This window comes from Columba livia, chromosome 1 (genome assembly GCF_036013475.1).
Source record: "Columba livia isolate bColLiv1 breed racing homer chromosome 1, bColLiv1.pat.W.v2, whole genome shotgun sequence".
In the NCBI taxonomy this organism is placed as follows: Eukaryota; Metazoa; Chordata; class Aves; order Columbiformes; family Columbidae; genus Columba; species Columba livia.
The window spans coordinates 146,582,588-146,608,086 of NC_088602.1; the positions used below are offsets into that span (position 1 = coordinate 146,582,588).

Genomic DNA, 25,499 nt, shown 5'->3' on the forward strand with positions numbered 1-25,499 from the left:
ATATTCAGTAGAAAAATGAATCCAGTCCTCTGGAAATAGTTTATTTGCTCCGAATGTCTCAGTAGAACATAAAATTCTCTAAAGGTCTGTCTTTTTTAGGGCTTATACTGGCATTTTGAAACTAGATTAGACTCTCTCAGGTAAGAGCCAGTGAGGAAGTGGCTCAGATTTAGTGAGGAATGTGCGAGTGGGAGGTGATTGTCTCTACAAGACTTGTTAACACCAGCTACATTGCGACCTGTGCTGACACCTGCAAACATTAAGCTCAGCTCACAGAACTGAGTTCACCATGTTTATGTATTTAATACTAAGTGTGAGAGGTCATAGAAGAACAGTTGAACTGATTTCTCACCTGAGGAGGCCATGGAAGCAGGACACGTGTCCTGCAGTGGGTTTATAACCCCAGTGAGAGCCCAACAGGCTCTGCGCAAAGCCAGGTGTGTGTACCTCTGCTGCATGGTGTAGTCACGTAATCTGGCCAAGTTGTGCAGATAACTGGGAGCTGTTGTGTTCATAAAGAATTCACTCTCAGGTCTTCTACAGACCATACTGGATATTACTGCAATTTGTATACGAAGGTGAAGAGTCAACTCTAACATAGTTAATAACAAAGATAAACGTCAAAAATAGAGAATTAAGTCTTGTGAACAACCACTGCGGTCAAAGTCAGTCAGTAAACATGGCTTTTAAGTCTTAATTACAGACTATGCTATCAGGAAAACAGCTTAACTCTTACTTGTGTTTGCATGATGTGTTTGCAAGGTCATAATAGAATGTCACAGAACTGATCCTTTTTAAAATGTATTCATTTCAGGTACTTGGAGACTTCACATCTACAGTATGATAAAAGCAACATTTCACTTTGCATTCCTGATATAAGTTTGTCTGCATTTCTCAATTAACTTTAAATTCTGAGTGCTGACATACACAGAATTACTTCAACATCATCTTTAAAAAGTAGCTGGCTCTTGTTAGAAACCATAGCAAGCTCTAAACACCTATTTCAGGACTGATATTGTCTGTTCCTTTTGCTGCTGTTAATGTTGTCACACCAACACAGAATAAAAATTTGTAATTTTACCATTTCAGAGAAATTAGGGCTTGGATCTAACACAGGGGAGATTGTACCTTCTGATTGAACTGAATGGAGTGTTAACTGAATGGAGTATGGCTTGGTTCACTGATCTAAATCAACAGTTCAGCCATGGTTTTAGCAGGTGGCAGGTAGGTGGGAAGAATCACTCAGTCTCAGGAAGAGAGTAGAGCACTGTTTTTTCTAGGCATCACTTCCTAAACCTGAGTGAGAATCGCCAGTGTCATAATACCCTGATTGCTACTGTACAGTGGAGATGACGATAAAAACGAGAACAAAATGCGTGTGCAACCCAAGTCCCGTTGACTCAAGCTCCTGAGTCAGTTCTGACTGGCATTGTGGACTTCTGAAAATTTCAGTGATTTCTCTAAGCTGTAAGTTGAGAATGTTCTTAAAGCTAAGACATGATCTAATTACAGAATCCAACATTTTTAAAAAGGCTTAAGAAATTTAAATATTATGTCATTTATTGTGTTTGTTCTAGTAGTCATTTGAGCTACTAATGTTCTAGTTTTTCTCAGAAATTTGAAATTCTACATGCTTAATGTAGGGCTACACATATTAGAACAGGGTCATGGAGTATTATTTACTGCTACTGCAAAATTCTGCAAAGACAAGTCAGTGATTCCCAACACAATTTTTCATATATGGTTCTTAGAGTGAAGAAATGTAATTGTTAGGTATGTTACCCAGCTGAAAAGAGGTACCTGTTGTACCTGTACCTAGGAAGGGTTGTTGTGTTGAAGGTGGGAACAAATGTGCTTATTTTGCTAAAGCTTCGTGGGATATTGGACGGTACCTGCAGGCCAAGTTAGCAAGCCCATTGTTATACGAAGGGCCGGCAGTTGCCTGAGCTGGACTGTAAGATTTTACTTGCCATGCATAATTAAAGACATGGCAGTCTGTTACTGTGAAAGCAGTTAGGTTAACCCAGGGTTAAGACAACACTGTCCAAGACACTGAAGTCAGAAGGGGCGTCAGCACCACAGTAGCTGTTTGCCTGGTCGTTTCCATGTGCAGAGAAAATCTTGAACTGACTTTGTTGAAGTTGGCATCACCTGACTCCCACAGCCCTCAATTCTTGTCAGTGTGGGAGGATGCCATACATAAACTGAGCTGACATGAATAAACAAGTGCAGTGTTCTGCCAGGAATAGTGCTAAGGTGATGATTGTGTGTCCTGCCAGCCTTTGAATATATTCTTGAATGTGTTTGCTGTGGTTTCCTAGGCAGGGACCTCACACAAATAAAACCAGGAATGCAATTTACCCCAAACCGTAAGCTAATATAGAGTTCAAAGAGAATAATCAATCAGAAAATGGAAAGCATTCTGGGGATAAATTTCTGTTTGCAGATGTTCTCTTTTCACTTAATACTGTGCTGTCGGCATCTGGACTATCTCAAGTATTTTGCAACACAACTGTTGAGAGTATGTGCGTTTGCTGGTGAGGGAGATTTTCAGTTTCCCTTCAAGAATGAACGAAAGTGACTCTTAGCTTTAATATTAGAAATATCCAGAGAAGAACATACCTACTCAATCTATAAATCTGTGTGTTTAAAAAAAAAAAAAAAAGAAGACAAAACCTGATCCACCTGCTAAACTTTTTATTACAAACACTAGCAATCCTATAAATCATACTTGGGTAGTACCTGGTACTCTAATATCACCTCAGAATATACTCCGTGCCCCACTTGCTGGGTGAGAGGTCAGGAATGTGATTTTAATAACGTATGTGTAAGTGAGAAGGCTCCAGACGTAGAGGTGGCAGCGGGATTGCAGTGCTGATGGGGAGAGCAAGGCAGTTCTTTTCCTCACTGGCAAGTGCTTATTGCTCAGCGTAAAAGGAGGCAGACAAAACAGCAAAGGATATTGTGGGTATAACATACTGTAAATGTAGAGCCTTAGAGGCAACTTTTCCGTTAGCAAATTGAAATAAAATTGAGTTAGAATAACAAATTAAAATTAAATGTTGCTCAAAATACCATAAGCATAGGGAGTACCTAAATTCTTTCCCTAGCTGGAGTGTCCAAGTCATCTTTTCACTTCGTGTCTCTGCTAGCCTATGCTGTGCAGAAGGACCAAGAAATTCATTGATCACCCTGTTTCCTCTGTGTGACTGGTGTCTTGTAATGGATTCAGCTAACAGGAACCAAATCTGATACTGTCAAATAAGATTAGCAGCCAAGCTGGCAGATTTGAGCTCTGTTTGAATGGCGAGCAGATAGGGGTCAGTGGGTTTCTTTTGGTATCTTGAGCAGGTTGGTGGTGTTGGATTTCGTATTCCACAATAGTCTTTGAGATTAGTCTGTGCTCTGTGGTGACCTTTTTCTTCTCATCAAATTTATATTCAGATAGCTCTGGTTCCTTCTCCCATTGCTTTTGTCTTGTGAGCTCCATGTTTCATTTGTGTAAGAGAAACACAGAAGGAAAAGCAAAAGCTCTTCCTCATGCAGTTTTGAAGTCTGAGGATACCATAGAATTCCCAAAGTGTGTTTCTAAACTTACTGAGGTCATCGGAGCTCTAAGTATGTTTATGTGTCCAAATTGTACCCACGATACCCTGTATTGTGTCCGTTGTTCCATTTTATCTTTAATATAAAACTGCATGCTGCTGAAAACGCATGTCACATTTAAACTCTTACGTTGCTATTTAAGCCAAAGTATTCTTAGCCATCCTAAGGTTACCCTCTTTCCATGTTTTGATCTGGAGTATCTGCAAAGACCTCTGCTTTCATTACCTCCATGTTGAGGTAATATTCTAACTGAAACCTAGAATATAAGTTGACTGTTTGGTACTATGAATCAATGTTTGAATCTCTGAACTTTAGCAGTGTTTCAAATAAAGGGGTTAGTTTTCCTGCATAGGAGAGAACTTGTCAACAACACACTGTATTGGCTTCTACTTTGAGGAAAAAAATTCCAGACTTGTATCTTATAAGACTGAGTTAAGCCAGAAGTATGGTTTGAGATTTTCCAAGAAGGAGCATTGGTCTTGTATAATTTGGGAATAAAACATTTGATTGTTTTTACTGCTTAGTTCCCTACCTCTTGTGATAGGTGTTTTATCACAAGCTTAGGTATCTTCAAGTCTTAAAGTAAGGGAAGTTAGTTTATTTTTAATCTGTCTATTTTTAATCTGACAGCACTTAATCCCTTGTGGAAGCGTGGTTTAACTTTTCTAAAATTTCTCTCCTTCGGTGCTAAACAAACCCTGTTTCTGCATGTCTGAATATAGGTGGATGCATTGCGGTTACGCCTGGAAGAGAAGGAGACCATGCTAAATAAGAAGACAAAGCAGATTCAGGAGATGGCAGAAGAGAAGGGAACTCAAGCAGGAGAGATCCATGACCTCAAGGACATGTTAGAGGTGAAGGAGCGCAAAGTTAATGTTCTTCAGAAGAAGGTAAGATTGTAGAGGTCTAAGTCAGATACATATCTCTGGTACATCTCAATTTCTAGGCCTGTCAAAAAGTCTGAACTACAGTTTACATTTTGGAGATTCATGATTGAGTCCCTTCCTGTAACAGCAAGGTAGTGAATGATGAATTTCAGTGTGAAGTTTTAAAGAAAAAAACAGAAAGAATTCAAAACAAAGGTTGTTCCCTTTCCATGGTTGCATGTGCTGCTTCTGCTTCCACTTCACTATTAACAATTACTGAAGCATTTGTAGGAACGCACATTCGAAAAATCAGTCCTTTCATACCCACACCTTAACAAAGCCACGTTGATCTGAAGCACAGGGCACTGGTTAACTATGACTTCAGTAAGGGACTGCATGAATGAGGGGTTGTATGAGTAATTAGGATGATTCCTCTGTCATTTACTGAGAAAAGTTTGGGAAGAACTTTGTATGACTTTCATTAGAAATGCTGTTTTATCATACATAGTGTTTCTTGAGAACTACTAGAATGGGATAACCAGGTTTCAGGCTATCCTGCATATCTTTCTGCATAAGAAAATGTAGACCTTGTCAGTGAAACGGGGGAGGTCTGGATAAGAAAAAGTAGACTCTCTCAGGGAAATTAGAGAGGTTTCCCAAAGGGCATAGAGTCCAGTGAATGTCATTATGGATGATCATTTGCAAATAGCACACAATGTTTCCCAAACGGCTGCTACAAATGGTAATAAGGGAGAAATGCGTGCATCAAAATGCATTTTAATTTACAGAATATTTTTTTCTCTGTATTTTTAGAGAAGCTGCTCTTGGAGCTTGTATTCAGTGTATTAGGCTGTGAATGTATTTTGGGTTTTTTTTTTCTAGATCTTTAAGCACTTCTGTGGAATTCTTGTAATTTTAATAGTTCAGAATATTGATTAATTTCTGATGCCTGGCCAATGCCTTTTCTTCTAGTATACAGCTATGAATCATGAGGGTTTAGGTCATATTCAGTTCTATTACAGCAAACTTCATGTAGGAATGGAAGATCAGCCACGGAGTTTAGCCATAAATAAGTCATTAAGAATTCTCCAACAGAGCCCTAATTTCCAGTCTTCATAGTCTCGTTTTTCGTCCGTTCATCTTTTTAGAAACACTTACAGATTTCTAATTTTGTGCTGTGCTTTCTCTTTGTTTTCAAAATGGGTCGTGCTCACTCCAAAAGTTGATTGAGATCCCAGCTAAACATTTAACCAAGAAGTGGGGAATCTGACATTTGCGTAAATGTTCAATGTCATTGTGGTCGTTTTACTTCCATTTATTCTTACACCGTTTTATCACGTTTTCTTATTCTACTTAACTAGTTAGGATGATCTTTCATTGGTTCATTCATAGGCAGTGCTAAAGATTCTCTCTTTACTAATTTTTATATGTGTTTTCTTGAGAACACTGTAATGAATATTAAAACAGTTTCAGCTTGTTTCTTTCTTTCAGACTGGAAAGTAAGGGCCCAGGCTTTTAGATGTAAAGGTTTTGAAGTCTTATTCTCCTAAATAGCTCAACAGAGGATAACAGTACCATAATGAACTGCAATTTGACTTGTTATGTAAACCTGTCTCTGAGCTTCTTAAACAAAGAAACATATAACCTATCTATAGAAAAATCTCTCTCCTCATAGGCAGAGATTTGAATTTGCTTCAGTCGTTAAGTTGTTAAAACCATTTTCTTTAGCATGAACAGTTAAATTGTGACGTTTTTAAATTCAAAGATGATTTTTTTCTGTTTCTATAACTAGCAAACCTAGAATATTTTTATGGAGAATCCAGCTGACAATGCTTTTATCTGAGGTTTGTGGTGCTATATGGAATTCCTTTTTATTTTTTGTATGGCCTAGGTTAAATGGGCACAAATTCAGTCCTTGAAGGTTTTAGGATTGATGTCTTTAACTGAATTTTTTAGTTCATTCTGCAGATCTGGAATCAAATTCTAGGTTTGGGATTTTCTATAGATTGGGCTTCGTGTTTTCTTGTTCTCTGTAGCATTTTTCCACAGAAAAGCAAACCTTGAGAAAATACCTAAGGAAGGACAGGCCTGATTTTTCTCTATATACTGTGACAGTTAGGAGAACTTGCATAAAATCTGTTTTAGGAGCTAGAGAAAATTCAGAAGTTCTTATTTTTATCTGATATTTCTATAATTGAAACAAACATTATTTAAAATGCACCCTTTACTATTGGGTCTCTGTTCGGAGTCATTGACACCGACCACTGCATAGTTTATTTTATGAACCATTAAAATCATTGTATTGACTAAAGGTGGAGAACAAAAAATGTACCTTCTAATCATTCTAAAATCCAGATGAAGAAAGTAATGAAAATTTACTAGCCAAGTAGTAATGATAAAACACACAGAAGAAGATTATGAGCAAAAAAGATCTGAAAAATTAAAATGACAATTGGCATCACTAATGATGCTCAGTAGGCACCAAAACACATGTTCTAGGTTACGGAGGAAACCACATGGTTCAACATTTTAAATTCTGGAATCTTTCCAGTTCTAAGCTCCTACAGTGATGCTGCTTTGGTAGCACCTTTATTTGAGACAACAGAAATAGGGCAAATGCTAGAAATGTGGAGCCTACATAAATGAGTTTTAGCTGTATGTCTGAAAATTTGATGCAAAAACTTACTTGTATAGAGCTTCAGGAATTTTTGTGTGTGTGTGATTTTGTTGAAAATAAATCTTGCATAAATTCTCGTTTTAAATTGTTAGAACTCCAGATGAGGGGTGAATGTCAGTAAATAAAATAGGGACCATGGTGGGCAAACTTGAAAACTGAACCTGCTTCATTATTGTCTTTGCCTCATCTGTCTCTCTGTGCTGGTACACTGGGATAAAAAGGAATAGACAAAAATTCAATACTTTGCAGTCAAAGCATTTTAGAGAAATAGAAGTTGGGACAAAAAAAGGCAGTGAATCAATCACCCCTTGCTTTGGAGGGAGGTCGTGTTTTGTCTTGGGGAGGGGGGGTTAACACTCCCTTCATTGTGCAGAGCAGCTGCAGGCAAATAAAATGCAAGTTTTAGTGTCTGAACATAGCAGTGGTTTTTGGCAGCTCCCCATGCACTATCTGATAATTGACCTGTGATAAAGTAAAGGAGGAACACAGGGTTTTTTTTTTTCCCTGTGGTTGTGCTGATGTTACTTGTTTAGCTAGTATTTAGGAAGACTTCAAATGCAATTTTCCTGGTCTTTTGGATAAGAAGTGTTGCTTTTCTCCAGAGGAAATAAATGCCCTCTGCATTTCAGAAAGCTCAGAAATCAAAACAAATATCTCATGCTTAATGATAAGAAATACTGTGTGGCAGGAGAGAGGAACTGCAAGTGGAATTTATAACTCAGTTTAAAGTCAGTAGTGATCATAGTTACTGCAACAGCAGTGTTGGTTTTGTATTCGTAACTTTTAAATTGCTGTGTTTGTACTTTAAGGATTATTTTCTTTCCATTCCCTCATCTGTGAAGTAGATTTACCTCCTCAGGCAGCTCTTCTGCTCCAAACCTGAAGAGATGAGAGAGAGCACAGAGAAGGAACTACATTTTCAAACATTTAATTCAGTTTACAGTAGTTTCATCTTTCCTGGTGTGACCTTGAACTCTCCTACTGAATGAATGGATACATGATTTTCTTAAGAATTAATACAAGGCAGGATGGACTTTTAGATATTCCTTTGAGATTCTCTACAATGACATTTGGTGCTTAAAAATCCTATAGTGTTAACACTGGAGGTGATGGTCCATTCAAATCTGTAGCATGTCTGGTTGTGCAAACTATACAGAAAAGGGCAAAGTAAGACTGTCCCAACAAAGATAGCCCTCATGTACATTTACAAAGTGGATGAGCATATGCCTTCTTATTTAAGACTGAATAATTTTTTGCCTCTGTAATATACCTGTGGGCAAGCTTATTTTCTGCTTTTTTTGTGCTCAGATCATGAACATTTAAGGAGAAGCACTGTACAGTGCTTCGGGATCATATACTTTACTCATCGGCTCAACTCGCTGCAGGGAGGAAGGAGGAAGATATGCTGGGCTTTCTACTCAGCTGGGACATATGAAATCGCTACTTTTCTTCAGGAACTCTATGGTTTAACACACAGTGTAAATACCAGAGTATTTCTGTAAATATCTCTCTCTGTCATAAGAAGCCATACTTGTGCTCCTTTTACTCCAGATGTCAAGGCATGCCACTGAACTGGTCTCAAACCCAGTTCATAGATTTCAGACACCACAAAAAAAGACCTAAAGTCCCCACAGGGTTTTGCCATCGTCTTTATAAACCTGACAGACGTGACCTCAAAGATGTGTCCTGGAAGGTCATGGGGGGCTTGGCTCTCCATGTCCCTGGAGGGTTATTAGACCTCTTGTGCTACTGCCTTTTCTTTAATTCAAGCCTTTCTGTTATAGACTTGATAACTACCACTAAACGTAACAACAAAGTTGAAGATTATAACTTTTAGAAATTTCCGGAAGCTGTTCTGTCCCATTTGGTACCCTGTGCCTCCAAGTTGCTAGAGTCCCTTGTCTTTTCAGGCATATCCTCTCAGAATTGCTTTCCCATGTCAGATGCAGGCATTACGTTCAGTTAGAGTAATAATAGGAAAAAATTAGATAAGCTTTTAATCCTTGATCTCTATGAAAATATCACCAGCTAAAATCTTGTGGTAGAAATGAAAGTGCCAAAGAAGACTGGAGAGGCTTCATTGTGTGAGTTCAAATTCAGCATAATTATCCTGTGAGATTTTTTTCATTTCTACTATTCAAGAAGGAGAATAGTTGTTTACATTTCCACATAGGAAAATGAGAACACAACACAGAATTTAATTTTCATTTTACAGGTAGCCTTGACCACTTTGAAAACAGGATCCTTACCCTTCCGTTTTGACTTTCCACTTCACTGAGAATCCATTGAGACTTTTTAGAGCAATTGCAGCCCAGCTCAGATGGCATAGTGTATCTTGTTTTTCTTTTATAAATGGACAGCTAATAAGACATTATTAGGGCAGGTGAATATACTTCCTTTTCTTCATACCACTTTTCAGCTCCTTGCAAGTTTAGTTTTAAAGGTGGCTGATCACTATACAGAGCTTGGAGTTTATTACACCAACTTTGGGTTCAGTGTCAGCAAGTTCCCTTCCTCCTCAGGAGAGGTTTTAGCTCATGGATTTAGTCTTGTTTGATTCTTTCTGAACCGTATACAAACATACATTTTTCTAATTTGGAAGATGGGTCCTAAAAGGTCCACAAGCTTAGCTTCGGACAGTCTTTTCAATGACAGGTAGGCCATAGTTTACAGGTGCTGGTAGAGGTTATGGTGTGTTTTCCAGGGACTGACCCAAGGATTATCCTTTTCATCTTCTTGCCTGATCCAGATCAGTCACGGCAAATGCCTTGTATTAATAGCTTGAAGTGCACTCCAGCATTCTCATTTTAAGGGCTTTCGGCTTCCAAAAGAGTACTCATTTCACAGCTCTAAGTTGGCTGACGTTATAGCCTTCACTAATGAGTTCATAGCCTGTAGTAAACAGTACATGACCCTTTGCATTAATTGGTAAAATTCCCTTTTGTCTGTTAGGTACTTCATACTTAGTTATTAAAAGAAAATAAGTCACCTCCTGGGCATTCTTAACACTATAGTGAAGAGTTTGAATTGCTTTATAATTATAGATATATTATTTTATAATAATATATATTATTATATATAATACTGTATTATATATATAATTTATAATATAATGTAATTGCTTTTTAAACCAGAAATCCAAGATTTAGTACAGTTGTCTTAAGCAGAGACTTCTACTGCTGAAGAACACTAAGATGTTTTTGCTCTGAACATCAATAGAGAAAGCATGAGACTTTCTATTCCTAAAGGTCAATGCTTTTATAGTTTTATGGCAAGCTGTTTTCACAGAGTCATGCAAGGGTTGAGGTTGGAAGAGACCACCTTGTCCAAGCACTCTACTTAAGCTGGGCCACCTACAGCCAGTTGCCTAGAACACTGTCCAGCCAGCTTGTGAATAGGGCTGCTGAAGAACCACTTCTGTTAAACTTCAGAGCAGTGAAATCTGTGAGTGAATTTACTCTTAGGTGCCTAACATGCACTTGATGATTGTTTAGTAAATTGTGTGGTACATCTAAATCAGCAGAGGAGGCATCAGCTTAATTTGAAAAATTGATTTTACACCAAACAAATGTTATGCTATTACAGTAATTTTTAGTGCATAGTTATGGCTACCAATGCAGCAGCTATGTTAGAGGAACCTACTGGATTCAACATAGATTTTTTTTTATGCCTGTCTGTATTATAAATCAGAACTTATAAATGGAGAATATGCTGCTTTATTTTATATAACCCCCTCTTTTCCTTGGAGTATTTTGTCAAACCACAATAAAAACAAAAACATCTGGATTATATGTACCTATATTCCCAGATGTATGGTAATATTCTTTTAAGAAAATCAAACATTGTTCTGATGTGTACAAAAGATAGCAAGCCAGTTTCTTATTTTGAGATCTAATAATGCAAGGAACATTCACTTTATATTGATGTTATTAAAGAATCTTGCCTATTGCCTTTAGTAACTAAAGTACTTTATTTTTTTCTTATCAAGTTATGAATATCAACTCCTCTTTTTAGAAAAGTAGATTCAAATGTAGAAAGAAAACAGGACTGTGAGGTTAAAAGTATTCATTCTGTAGTTCAGCTATTGTAGCTGGCTAATGTAGGGTTTTCAACTGATACACATTGCTGTAATAGTGTCACGTAAGATTGATAGCAAGAGCAACAGTACAAGAAAACTCCATTGGAGTTTCTGGTAATATCTGTGCTCCAGCGTTCCAAAAAAATGAAACCACAGTTCAGCAAAGCTGTCATATACGGACGGAAGGAATCTTTTCTTTTTTAGTATCCCTTAAAGAGGAGCAGTCATTTTAATATTATGTCCTTCTTGTGCCTTGAGATAACCTCTTGATTGGCAAGACAGAACATTACTCATAGGTAGTGGGACTGACAAGTTCTGGTTTCTTGAAGGGATCTGGGAAAACAGCCAACTGTGGGGCCTCTTGGCTTCGTTATAAATTAAACGTGTAGTTCTTCTGGCAAGATAAAGCTAATAAGCTTTGTTGGTCTATTCACTGTCATACTAGAGAAATACAAAGTTCCCTGTGATTGAAGAGGCAGGAAAAGCAAGGGCGTATGCCATTTTTGAGGTCGCTTACGTCAGTCTTCCTCACATGGCTTTTCATTGCTTTCCGGGTTGCAAGACTTCACAATTTCCAACGCTTTGGTCACCAGGCGTCCCCTGGGGGGATTGTCTGAGCTGTGTCTGGAACAGACATTAGCAGTCGCATTAGCCAACTTAGGGATCTTCACTAGAATAAGGAAGGGGTAATTTTTCAGTTTATATCAATAAAATCCTGGATTCAAGAGTGAATTTTAAATCCACTAGGCTAGACAGTCTTCTAAGCTGGGTCTCTGCACAATATTTTACAGTCATAAGGACTGTCGTAAACCACAAGTGTATGAATAGTTTTCAAACCAGTGAAAGCTCTCCAGCAGGGGGATTGGACTAGATGATCTTTGAGGTCCCTTCCAATCCCTAACATTCTGTGATTCTGTGATTTCACTTATCCAAAGGATAAGAAAAATCGTCAGTGTAGAGTAGGGTCACCAGGAGAAACCGAGATCACCTTGTCCCAGAATACTGTGCATTTGGTAATTAGAATGCTCCTCTGCATGATGAAGGGCTTACGTGCCTTCTGGCAAAGATGGGTAGAGCATAGTTTTAAACACAGAACTTCTGGATAAAGGGAACCACTCCCTGTGCCTTCCCGCCTTTATTTTCAGTAGAGACTGGAGTGTTGATCTGCCCAAAACAGTCTGTGGTATAAAATGGGAAAGAATATAACCAAATGATGGTATTAATTCAATATATTGGGTTCTTATATTCATGTATTTTTTTGATTATAGGCCATGAAAGAGTTTTGAGAGTTTGATATTTTGTCCCATCTCAGTGTTCTCAACCTATTCCGTAAGAGCAGTGGTAGCTAAATATTGAATACACGCACAAGAATACACACACTCTCTCTTTCTCTCTTGTTTTTTAGTATTTACCGTATGACTTCCAAATCCCTTCCTATTCCTCTCTCCATATCCCTTCTAGGATATTGAAACAGGACAATCACAATTGACTGGGCATGTTTTGCACTGGAATTAGAGGCATCCCTCCTTTCCAGAGCTCTCCCCTCTGGTTTTGGACAAAGTAGTGCAGTGTCTGAATCCAAATCTCATTTAGAATCTTTGTTCAAGTTGTACAGCCTTCTGCTTGAGTGATCCTAAATGATAATGTAAATGGAGTTTAATTTGCTGTGAGGATTTCGTTTATAGTCAAAATTAAATCCCATGTTCCCATCCTATCTGTTGGTCTTTTCTACTCCCTGATTTCCATTCTTGGGTATCTCAGTGCTGTGATAAATTAAGCCTTTCCTTTTTTCATGTCTGTTTTTGCCACCCTTTTTTCTGTATCGAGAGTCTGATATGTAGCACTGTACTGTGTATCTAAGCAGGGACGTCAGTAGTTACAGTATCCATACTCTGGAGAACAAAAATCAGAATCTAAAGCAAGTCAGGAAAATAGCATCACTGTTCCTGAGTATATGAGATCAAGTTGTTATAGAATGAAGAGCGTTTGTTTCACAAAAATAATCAATGAAACACTGTGCTTGGTTTATCCCAGTAAAGAAGTTTAATTCATAATATAGTAAGTTTTTCACTCAACACTTTTTTAATGTTATATAAATTTGTGAAGCTTGAGCTATTCTAAAAGCAATGTCACAACTTCCTAGTTTTATTCTGCTTCTTGCAAAACAGAATATAGATCTAAGTTAACATTTGTTGGTTCCATTTTTTCCCCTTGTTTTATCAGCTTTCCACAATTAAGTAGTTTTGGTTTACCTTATTTTGAACATTTGGGAACCATCAGTCTGAAATTACTCCAAATTATAGTATTTTGCATTTTTCCGGTAATGAACTTGCCTAAATCGCATCTGTACACATTTATTGTCAAAGTTGTTTCGGTGACTTGGAACAGGAGTGAGAAAATGTCCCCCAAATAATTGGGTTTTTTAATCCATTTGTATTCAGTAGGTCTTAGGAGTAAAACTTGAGAAATCACAGTCACAGAGATTGCCTCATTTTGTCAGGACACAGCCGAAAGCAGAATTAACATGGTGTTATCCTGCATGATTAGACCCGGATTTCAATAAAATGGACGCTATCCATAATTCGATTGTGAAATAATTACCAGATTATTTCAATTATGGTTTTCAGGATAAGTGACATTTTAACATACATGAAATAAATGAGTAATTTATAAACTTAGTGTTTCATTGAAGAGGAGAAGCAGAATCAAAATGAATTTGTTTTGCTATTTATGATAGCAGTGTTCTGTTTTGAATTACTTGGGTGAATGAAAGCATTACACTCAATCTGGAACCAACAAATTGTCTGAACAAGCAACTCAGGTTGAAATCTTGGTGGTGGAGGATGCATTATCTTACCTGATGAATACCAGCAGAAACAAGTACTCACCCAGTGAAGCTTTAAGATAAACTAGTGATAGAGATTTTTTAATGGATTATGTAGTTAACCATATGTACTTAACCTACTGGCTCGCACATTGCTGAAACAGATCTCTTTTGAACTGCTTTTATACTTTTGTTATGTAATTTGCATTTTACATAAAGTAAAATAACTAATATCAGTGGGCTGGAAAGAGTGTCTCCCCCTACACCCCTCACTTCAAAACCCCCTATTGTTTTCTCCAGAGCCCATGGTAGGATTTTACTATTCAAAGACTTCTTTTGACTAGGTTAGCCTATTGATATTATTGAACTTCCTCAGAATGAAGCAATTTCTTAACTGAATTTAACTGTTTTACAGCTGTCTAAGGATGTGAGTTGTTACTAATATGTAATTTTTTCTGGGCAAAGGCTTTGGAACCTAAACAATATTTAAGAATATCTACATTGGCTCACCTGAAATGTGAATTTCAGGTCATCCAACAACTCAAAAATCGGTCTTCAGTCTTGAGGCACTAAGATTTTTGTTGGTTTTTTTTTTTTTCTTCCCTGATTTCAATTTATGCTGAAGTCTCCTTAGAAGCCTGTAAAGCAGAGCTGTCAAACTCATTTTCACTGGGGGCCACATCAGCCTCGCAGTTGCCTTCAAGGGGCCAAATGTGACTTTAAGACTGTATAACTGTAGAAGTAGTTACATTTATACAGTCCTAAAATTGCATTTTGCCTTTTGAAGGCAACCACGAGGCTGAATATGAGTTTGACAGCCCTGCTGTAAAGAAAATGCCGCTCAGTATCAGGTTTGAGAAATAGCAAACTTTAGCAATATCATTGTGTTAGAAGGATTGAAGGAAATTCAAGGTATTAACTAACAGGACAGAAGGACTGCAAACATGACAGTAATATTCTTTTAAACATCTGGTTTAAATACAATTTGTTATAAGGAATATGACAGTACAGAAAAAAATCTTTACTATTCTGAAGAAACTATAATTACAATTCAGTTTATGGTGATAGTTCTGTGATTGTGACTGCATTGATCTGTCAGCAAACTGGTGCTACCAGAGGATGATTAGGTATGGAAAGGAAAGGAGGACAAAAGGAAACAAAGGGGTGGAAAAAATGTCCTTAGAGATTATTTGTGTAAGCATAGCCGAACTATTTTTCTGACTGATATAAACCTACTTGTGAAGCACCTTTGTTTGAAAAAGCACTGAAAGAAGAATAGTCTTTTGGATCAGTGTCAGGATCATTTGTTGATCCTTCACCAAAGGTACAAAATAATTAACTGTCTATACAGGTTAAATCAATTTTCATTGAAGCAGCACTTGTTCCTGCATACCCTTCTTTTCTCAAGTCAACCTTATTGCATAAGAGTATGTGCAAAGTTAGGTCAAGAATAAAGCATTAATTGCATTAGGTGCCCTGTGATTTTTTTTTTAAGCTTCGTTTTTGCTGTGTGCAAGTTTCTTCCTTTTGAAGCAGTAGCAATGTCCCTGTTTGTGACCCATACGTTTATTTAACAATTAAGGTTTTATTCTAAGTAGAAATAACAATAATAAATTTTGTGCTTTCTAAGCTGCATAGCAACAAAGTGCTTTATTTGTAAAACTGAACACTCTAGAACTTCATGCTAATTTCAAAGGACTTTTTGCAGACTGTAGATCATAAGAGTAAAAATGACAAAAAAATTCTATCTTCTGAAAAAGAAAGCACCTTTTTTTTTTAAATTTAATGAGACTCATTCTGAATTTTAACTGGATCTGAGTGGCAGTAGAGAAGTGTGACTGTGTAAGATGTACCACCATACTGGAGTTTCCTCATCTCAAATTCCCTTTTTGTCCCGTCCTTCTCCATGCTCCCCTCACCACCACCCTTCAGCCTTGTTCTCTGTTGTAATCTCTTTTGTGAACCAGCTGTATATTCCTCTATAGCCCATGGCCACTGAAGGAGTCTCCTAGTATAAGGTTCTCCACACCAGTTCAAGAACCTCGCTAAGTGAGGTTCAGCAACATCAGGGCGTTTACGAAGTGCGTGATGGTATTCCAGTGTGATGTTGCAAAGACAGTAATGTTCCAGATAAACATTGAAATACAGCAGCAGTATTAATCCTGTCTTCACTAAGTAGCAAAATTAGCATAAACTAAACAAATGTTTACCACTTAACTGAACAGTTCACCATCTCTACACTGAAGTCCTAACTGGGACTCCAGAATTTTAAGTTCCGTGAGAAGAGAAACAGACATCACCACTGGTATCTTGCATTTCATGGTGTCCTTAATTTACTTTATGCTTAACAAACTTCACAAAATTAACTGATGTGCAAACTACTTGAAGGTGATTTTTAGTATGATGATTCAAGAACAAGAATAGAATCTCTGAATATAACCTGAAAACAGTTTAACTGTATTTATATTACTTGGTTGGGTCATAAAGTAAAAAGAGCATACTGAATGCAGCTGAACTTTGGAAGAAACTCTGACTTGGGTTTGCCAAAATGTTACTGAAAAAAGGGAAATTGTTTTGATCTATCCTGAATTTCAAAATCTCACTCTTGCAATGAGACATGATATGCTTAAAGCTTCAGCATTCACGCATCTTCAGCACATTGTTGCTAGTCTTGGGAATATAACCTTTAAAATCAATAGCAAGAACATTATTTTCAGTCTCATTGATTCAATACAGTAATGGGAATTATATTCATTCATGTGACAGACCTTATTTCACTGGGAACTTTAAAAGCAGCGCCTTATATTGGAGGTTCAAGTGGAGCCAACACACGTACAAAAAGATCCAATTTTGTTTCCATCCATGCAGTGGTGAGCTCTGCTGACCACCCCCTCCCTCTCCCTCCCCTGGAATTTGTTAACACTAAACTAAATGTAGATTTTTGCAATTCATGCAGGACTGTTGCAGCGGTACTTTTGCAAGATCTGTTATAATGATGAGGTTTTCAAGTGTGACATTTATAAAACTGGAGCTTAATCTTATCAAACTGACCAGTAATAGCTGCTTCTAGGCTTTCATTATGGTCTCCAAAATATGACTTTCAGAAACACAGTAATAGTTACAAATCCAGTAGTATAGCTTTCTTGAACAGTCTCTCAGGACTTAGGATGACCTCTCATTAACACATTTTAGGAACAAAATTTCTTGAATTCAGATCCATTTCATTTTTTTAGGGTAAATGTCTCACCCCTTCTTCTGAAGCAACATATTTTTTCTGTCAGATACAACTATGTGATGGTGTCTGTCGTAACAGGTATGTTCTCATCCTGTTTTTGATGCAAGCCCACCTTTCTAAGCCTCTCAAATTCTGTGGGATTCTCTCAGAATCAAGTATGACGGCAGCCTATCTACTTTTTATCATGGGACTAGTATTCTTACATGGAAGGGAGCGGCATGTCTCCAACTAGACAGAATTGTAACTGGTCTGTCATTACATACCTGCTTACTCGCCCACTGTCTCTTCTGCAATAGCTATTTTGTCCTCCTGTTAATATTTTTGACATGATCAGAATCACCTATGCCTATGATCGGTGAGCATCTATCACCTCCTTGTAGTCGTTGACCCCAGAGCTGATATGACCAATGGTGCCTTCACAAAACCCAGGATAAACTGTTTGGAAACCTCACAGCTTATGTGAAGTTTTTGTTTATTTGGATGGCTGTGCCGCAGAAATAGAACAGGAAACCTCTCAGTCCACCTGATTATTTAGATCCTTTTTACAGTACCACTTTCACTTAATGAAAGCTAGGATGGAAAAAGGGGGATGCTTAGCAGTACCCTGAGATGTTCTTTTGAACATCTGCTCTCGTAATACGATCAAGGAATATTACTGAGTGTTAAATAGATTGTCTTCTGTATATAGAGTGTATATTACGATGGAGATGTCATGTGAGCAATCAAAGCAATGTCTTTGTGGAGCTGCACTGGGGAAATCAAGTGCAGAGTGTGAGCAAAGTCATTTTCACTTGCTTATAGAAAACAGTACAGTGGGAGGTTTGTCTGCAGGTGAATAATATAGCCAGTTACGACATATTGGAGACATACCCCAACAGTGGAGTATGTAATGAACTTTCTCAAGTTGGAAAAGATTTTTATTTTAAAATAGACATTTTGCATTTTTTAAATGTTTCCAAGCATGATATTTCTAAGCAGATTATTTCACATTTTTCTTACTGTCTCAAAATTAACCAAGTTAAAAGGTTTTTACGACTTTTAATTTCTTTTTCTTGCCCTACTTTTCTTCCTTTTAGAAGTCAAACTGAATAGACAGGAGAAAATTGGAAGTGGAAAATGAAACATAAATGCAGTTAATTCTGTCATGAAAAAGTCATCACCATAAAGCGTCAATCTTTGATTAAAAACAAATATTTTGAAGGAGGAAAAAGGTTCTTTTCCAATAATAGGGCAGATGAGAAGAAATTGAATGACCAATTTACAAACCCACTTAATATATTTTAATGTGGAAGCCACTGGTACATACCCTAGGATTGATGATGGTTCTGCAGAAGAACCTTTTGGTTGAAGCAAGATACAAAGGATCTACTAGTAACCTCTAACTAGAGGAATTTGGGAATATAGTGGCCTTGATGGGTCCTAAACTAGATGCGTATCATTTAAATCCTTGTGCTGTTTTTAATTTACATTTGCTTGGGTTTTCAGTGAAATTGGTGTTTGCAAAAAGGAGAATGCTTCCTTGCCTTTGGAACAGAATGGCAGAGGAAACTTTGCTTGCCTTTGCTCCTGTGCTTCAGGGCTGGAAGGGAAAATAATCAGTTCCACGCAACTAGGAATAAATCACCCAGACTGAAACATGGTAGTGCCTGACAACTGGTAATGTTGGAAAAAAATATTTCAGTAGGTCAGTATTGATGAGGAAGTTGGTGTGCAGAGGAGATTATTCCTGTGTATGTATGTATACCTTAACAGTAAGCTTAGTGTTGCTAAATTACCCATAGATTGCTATCTTTAACCTGCAGAATAAGTAAATATGGCAAGAAAAAATATTAATAATCTAATAATAATATATTTTTTCCATTTAAGAAATTTTGTACAGTAATGTATATTCCCTAGGTTTGTAGAACATTTCAGAGGAAATTTATCATCTTCCAAATATTTGAAGACTAAACAGTGCTGGTTCAATCTTTGTCCTCCTATGTTTTCCAGAGGTTTTGGAGATTCCATTGCAATAAATTTCATCTTTATAGGGGGGAGAAAAGAAAGATCTTGCTTTGGTTATCTGTTTTATTTCTGTCCGTTATTCAAGAATTAATTCAGAATTACTTTCTTTAGGGGGCAGGAGGGGTAGGAAAAAAGGATGGTAAAACAAATATGACATATATATTCTTTTTGAAAAAGATTCTCAAAGTACTTGCAAGGACACAATAGCAAAATTCTTCATTAACTATATGGGCAAAGTGTAGACTGTTCTTTGCTTTTTTCAACATATTTAGCATTTTGAAGAACCCATAGTTCAGCCATTATATGTTACAGTAGTGCAAGTTTGGGAGAAAAATGGAATAAAGGCAATTATTTTACCGTTTATTGTGATTTCACAAAGGAAATTTTGCATCTATTCTTATAGGAGTGTTTCATTTTGGATATATCAGTTGATCCAGTTCTAGTTTTCTGTAGTTTTAAGGCCATGTCCTTGTTGGGGACATCAGTTATCTGACGCTGCCAAAGGGGCACTTGTAGGTGGGGTTTTTGGGTGACCTAGAATGTTTCAGTGTACCTGCTGTTCCCTGACTGATAACAAAAACGTCATTCATTACTCCAGACTGAAAAGTATGCATGTATACTGAAAGAATAGACAGGTTCACACTTTCTCGGGGTTACAGGAGGATACAGAAGGGTGCAATTGCAATGGGAAGGTGCAGCAATCATATATGCCACTGTTGTACAGCTGTCATCTTATTTTTGATCACAGTGAACAGTGTTATTGAAACCTAAAAATGCATTCTGTGCTTGTGCAAGTGCTTGTGCTGCCTTGGCAAGCACCTTAATAGATGCCAAAGCTGAATTATTTAGCTCTCTCTGTGTGCGGTTTGCTCACAGCAGTCACCCTGCACTATCCCCTCTTCAGCCACTTGGAGCCTTTGTGAGGGTGTTTCACCTCCAGAAGTAAACATGGGTCTAAGAATAGCTCAGCCTTCTTTGTAGTATATTTATTTTCACGGTTGGCTGTCTCAACAGCCAGCCAGTCTAGACAGCTGAGGACACTGAAAGCTCCTAAGGTCAAACGCAGCCACGTAGGCTACTCTTGGGGACGCTACCTCCTCAGTAGCTGGATGTGTAGGCACCAGGAGAACTTTTCAGTCAGAACTAGTGGGGTTCTTTCTGAAGCTCCATGGGCTATGGAGACGTTAATAGATGTGAATGAATAAAGAAGGAATTTTCAATTCTTAACAGTTATTTCTGACTCACATGATATGTCACCTGTTGTGGTTTTTGGGGGCTCATTCAGATTTGTTTGGTAGCATTTTGTCGTGCCCAAATTTTAAATATAACTTGGAGGCCTAATACTTTTTTTCTAATAGAAACTAACGACAATGATAAACCAAAACCACTTTTGGTCCATTCCTTAAAAAAACCCAACAACAAATAACTTAAATAGTACTTCTGCTATCAGTAATATAGAGATTGTGTACAAAGCTGGATTCTAAGTTTACGTGCACTTGCATAAGAGAAAAAAAAACAAACTGGTATGAAGAATCTTATATGAGGAGACTCCTTCCTTGGCCATGGGTTAAGGAGGAACATCAGCAAGGGTTTCCCTGAATTAGGTTGTTGTTCCTCCTAGCTTCCAGTTGTAGCACATTTACCATTATTTGTGACTAGAAGTTCAGCCTTCTGCAAAATCTTTTATCATTACAGCTCTAGACCATTTTCTAAAACTGTGTTCCAGGTGTAATTTTAATAGAGACAGCAAAGTAGTAGTGAATGTGTATGAATAGCCATTTACCCTGTAATCACAGCAGCTCAGTTCTTCCAGGGTTGAAAAGTAAAATGTGGGGATAGTTGCTGCATTTCCACTAACCAAAGGGCTGCTAACTGCTGTTCAACAGGTGAAGCAAAAAGGCAAGCTAAATGCTTTCATTTAGTTTGCTAAGTAATGGACTAGATATTCTTTGTTGGTTACGAAGTCTGGTTGTTGGTTGCTATGTCTGGTTACATTATTTCTTGAAAATGTCTTTGAAATGGTATCTTGCTACAAGCATTTTGGAGATAGGTACCTTCCATGCTACATGTCATTCACCAGTTAATGACATATGTTTTCGGATGCAAGAAAAACTTGTCAGCAACAACAAAAAAGAAGCAACTAGAAAACTGTACCCAGTTTAATCCTTTGCTCAAAAATTTGTTTTCAACAGGTTATCATAATGTGTCTGTTTCTTGTCATGTGTGTATATGCATAGTGGATTTAGCATTGAGTCTTCTCAGTCTGTCAAAATATATATACAGAACTCATAAACTGATTGAATTCTACACCTGCAGAAAACAAGGCTGATATATTTTCTACCCCGACAGTGGCGCTTTGTGGTAGTCCACCATAGAGCAAACCACCGTGTAAGATGAAAAAGCAACATACCAGTACAGTGAAGAATGTGAGAGTGCAAAGGAAATACTTAAGATAATACCTTCTCACAACTTTGTAATTATCAAGTGCCTTTTTTGGTTTGTGTATGCAATTATGTTTTTCTCAGCTTTTTTCCTTTCATATTGTTAATACATTAATCATCCTTCAGCAACAGTGCCCAACAATCTCAGAAGTTAGGAATAATACCATTTCTTTGTTTTCGTTGATCTTGTAAATGTTATTTAGACTTTCTTCCTCCAAATTATTTCCTGATTATTGGAAAGGTTGCTGATTCCTTGATAATAATGGATGGTTTTGGTTGCATCGCTTGATGTTTTGATGTAGAATTATAGTAACTTGGCCCTTGCCTACTTCCATTGCTTTAATAATATTTTAAAGACTTTAATATACTCCTAATATGATTTTGAATGGTTTTGCTTGCTATTTTCTTAAAATTTACTCCTCTTCTTTAAGATTGAAAATCTTCAAGAACAGTTAAGAGACAAGGAGAAGCAAATGAGCAGCTTAAAGGATCGAGTGAAATCCTTGCAGGCTGACACCACAAATACTGACACTGCCTTGACCACATTGGAAGAAGCACTTGCAGAAAAAGTAAGTATCGAAAGGCTAAGGCCCTTCCTTCTGTTGTCCCCAAGCCACGGTTCTTTACATGGTGTGCATACAAATGAAACAAATTTAGCACACAGAGATGAGATGTTGTGTTTATTACAGAGTTGTGCAAGTCTGGGTGCTGGAATAAAGCCACCATGCCAACAAGAAAAGTAAGAGCCAGTATGTACAAAATCTTATCACTACTCAGGGCAGTCCTAAAGAGCCAGTTGATTACACATTTGCATATTGGTTACATATTCATTTTAGCATATAGTGAGCAACACTCAACTGAAGGACACTTTACCTAACAGTCTGGAGATATGTGGCAAAGCAAGACTCCACTAATTGTGAGGTTCCAGAAAGTCTGCACTGCAAGGACAGTATTCTTTGTAGTTTGAGATTAGGTGTTTTGCAAGTCACTCTTGTCTTTGTCAGACTGACCTAAAACTGGAAGGATTTACATATCTTTAGGTTAGCAATTGCCGACAGGATTCATTCTTTTAAGTGAATGGTAACACTTCAAAAGGTCCTCCTTCAAATAACCTCTCTGGAGTTGGCTTTTCCATGTGTTTCCTGGACTGTGTGTACAAGACAACTCTAATGCAGCACCACGGTGACATCCTTTGTCTCTGACGGCTGAGGACGGACCAGGAGGACACAGGGTGGCTGTGGAATGTGTCCCTCCTTAGAGGCCACTGTGGGATGTTCCCAGTGAGCACAGCCTGGGGTACGGCTTCTGCATGATGAGGAGGGCTCAAGGGTAGCGCTGAGCCACAAGCTATTGCTCTTGTCATTAGCTGCTTACTGTCATTTCCCATGGAATATATTCTCACATTGTTGTATTATTACATGGTGCATTTTTGGTACTATTATGGGATGCCTTGCATTTCAGCTGTGGATTCTTCTGCTTTTTACCTTTGTGTTTTGTTTTTTTTTTTTAAGTCAGGTTAGTATTTTATTTTATCTTCTCTGATCAGATATTTTATTAAGAAATTTATTTTTAAAGTTTTGCTGCAGGAGATTGAGGTTTAGTTCCCAATATTGAATTAAAGCAAATAGTTATCCTGATGTAGCTGTGTTTCAGTCTCACTTTATTTGCAGCTTTATTGTTCTAATTGTACTTTTTTTATGCTTGCCCAGTTCTCCGTAGATAACAGACTGAGGGAACAGCCTTGTCTGTTTTGTTTTGGTGGGGCAACTTTTTGGAGTTACTGTATATTTTTTTTCTTGATTCCTGGAGAACCAAGGTTACAGCTCCTTTAGTGTGTCAGATTCTATAAACCTTAAGTTAGGGTAAAGCTTTCCCTGGGGTTGCAGAATTCACTTGCATCCCTTCGGCTTGCACAATAACCAAAACTCCACTGATATCTAGTGTACAAAAAAGTTGTTTCATTGCCTTTTCTTACTGCACATCAACCCTGGTGTCACATATGCACTACACCCACAGACTTAACTGCATGTTTTTGAAAAAAGATATCTAAATAAGTGAGGAAACGATATGTAAGGTACCTTGGTCCTGGTTAATTTTGATTATCAGAACCAGATAAATTGTGTTGCATTATAACAGTACTGTGAACTTTTAGAGATAAAGAAAGCCTGGTATTTCCTAGCAATGAATCTATAGATTACTCAAATTTCCTCCTTCCTGAGGATCTGTTTTACAACAGTAAAGAAAATGACAATATCCTACACCTTGTCCTCCTCATCTACATTGCATAAGAAGTGTTGTGTTAAGAAGTCTCAGGAGCCGAACCGACTAAGAGAGATTTTCTTCACAGAGTGATTTCTTTTGCCAGGAAAGGACCATTGAACGCCTAAAGGAGCAACGTGACAGAGATGAACGAGAAAAACAGGAAGAGATTGACAACTACAAAAAAGACATTAAGGACCTGAAAGAGAAAGTCAGCATTTTACAAGGAGATCTCACAGAGAAAGAGGTTGACCCGTCAAATGAATCTGTTGTGTTAGAATTGTTTGTTGTATATCTGTGTGTTACATTTGAGATGAAGAAAGCTGTTCCTTTACAGTAATGGTCCTTCAACAGAAGTTTATCTGGTAAAAGATATGGTTTGAGAATGTTTCAAAGCATAAATATTTGAGAACCACCTTTGCATGGATGGCACACAGTCACTTATTTGCAGCCATTAATCATGTTAGTAGTGAATGACTAATGGTCAATGGCTACATTTACTGGGGCTTATAGACAACTGAAGGCAGAGAACAAATTTGTTCCTGTCTAAATATGGGAAGGAAAGGACATAGACTGATCAAAGCTGTGGGTGCCAAAACACAGATAACATTTATTCCTTTATGCAACCAATGCAGCTAGTTCTTTTGACTCTGAAGAGTCTTTTTATAAGAATTAAGTTGGTTGTAGGTAATGAGCGAATTGGCTAGACGGATTAACCTCATTATATTAGAGAAATATAAAAGTTCTGTGTTCCTCTCTTGAAATTGTAACATTCAAGTGCACTTACAGTCTTTTTTCAAAACTCCGTCAAAATAAAACAGTACCAAAAATACGCACCTGAGAAGTATTAAGATTTTGTCTATGGGGAAGTCAGCATTTGACAAGAAAAAAAAAATCAACTCCAAAATGGTTCAGAAAACCAGGTGAGATGTCTATTGGAGATAGGTAGTATGAATCAATTTCACCCCATAGCAGCTGTACAGAGAAAAGCTTTGAACACTCTCAGGTTTAGATACTGTGGCCAAATCTGCTAAGCATATGTGATTTTCAAATACAATTCTATTTAAAACTAATTTTTCTTAAACTGAAGCACTCATTCCAGTTTACAGAATCTTCCATCTTTAAAAATAATTTTAAAATTAATTTAGGGTTTTATTTTGATCCTGAAAACCTGAATTAAATCAAGCTGGCTTAAATCAGTGACATGAACATCCTGACAAAATATATTGTTCTAAGTTGGATCCTGAACACAGGAAGAAAATAAAGACAAAAAGAAACTAGCTATTGCACATAAAGAGTATTTACTTGATAGTTATTTTACTTCTTTTATCTTAGACATCCTTACTGGATCTGAAGGAACATGCTTCCTCCTTAGCCTCATCAGGACTGAAGAAAGATTCAAGACTCAAGACGCTGGAAATCGCATTGGAACAGAAAAAAGAAGAATGTTTGAAGATGGAAACTCAGTTGAAGAAGGTAATCTTACTTCATATTTATATACGTGGTATA

The 25,499-nt window shown here is 37.4% G+C and overlaps 1 protein-coding gene across 24 annotated transcripts in view; it reads left to right on the forward strand.

The window, feature by feature from the left end:
* ERC1 (ELKS/RAB6-interacting/CAST family member 1) overlaps nt 1–25,499 on the forward strand; it is a 293,279-nt gene that overhangs the window by 90,721 nt on the left and 177,059 nt on the right. For all 24 annotated transcript variants that reach the window (XR_010467217.1, XM_065035804.1, XM_065035905.1 and 21 more), the window contains 4 exons: nt 4,329–4,496; nt 22,163–22,300; nt 24,097–24,237; nt 25,326–25,466. Coding sequence is in view for 23 of the 24 variants with exons in the window: in XM_065035804.1 (XP_064891876.1) it covers nt 4,329–4,496; nt 22,163–22,300; nt 24,097–24,237; nt 25,326–25,466 (588 nt within the window). In the remaining variant the exon portion in view is untranslated. The remainder of the gene's footprint in view (nt 1–4,328; nt 4,497–22,162; nt 22,301–24,096; nt 24,238–25,325; nt 25,467–25,499) is intronic.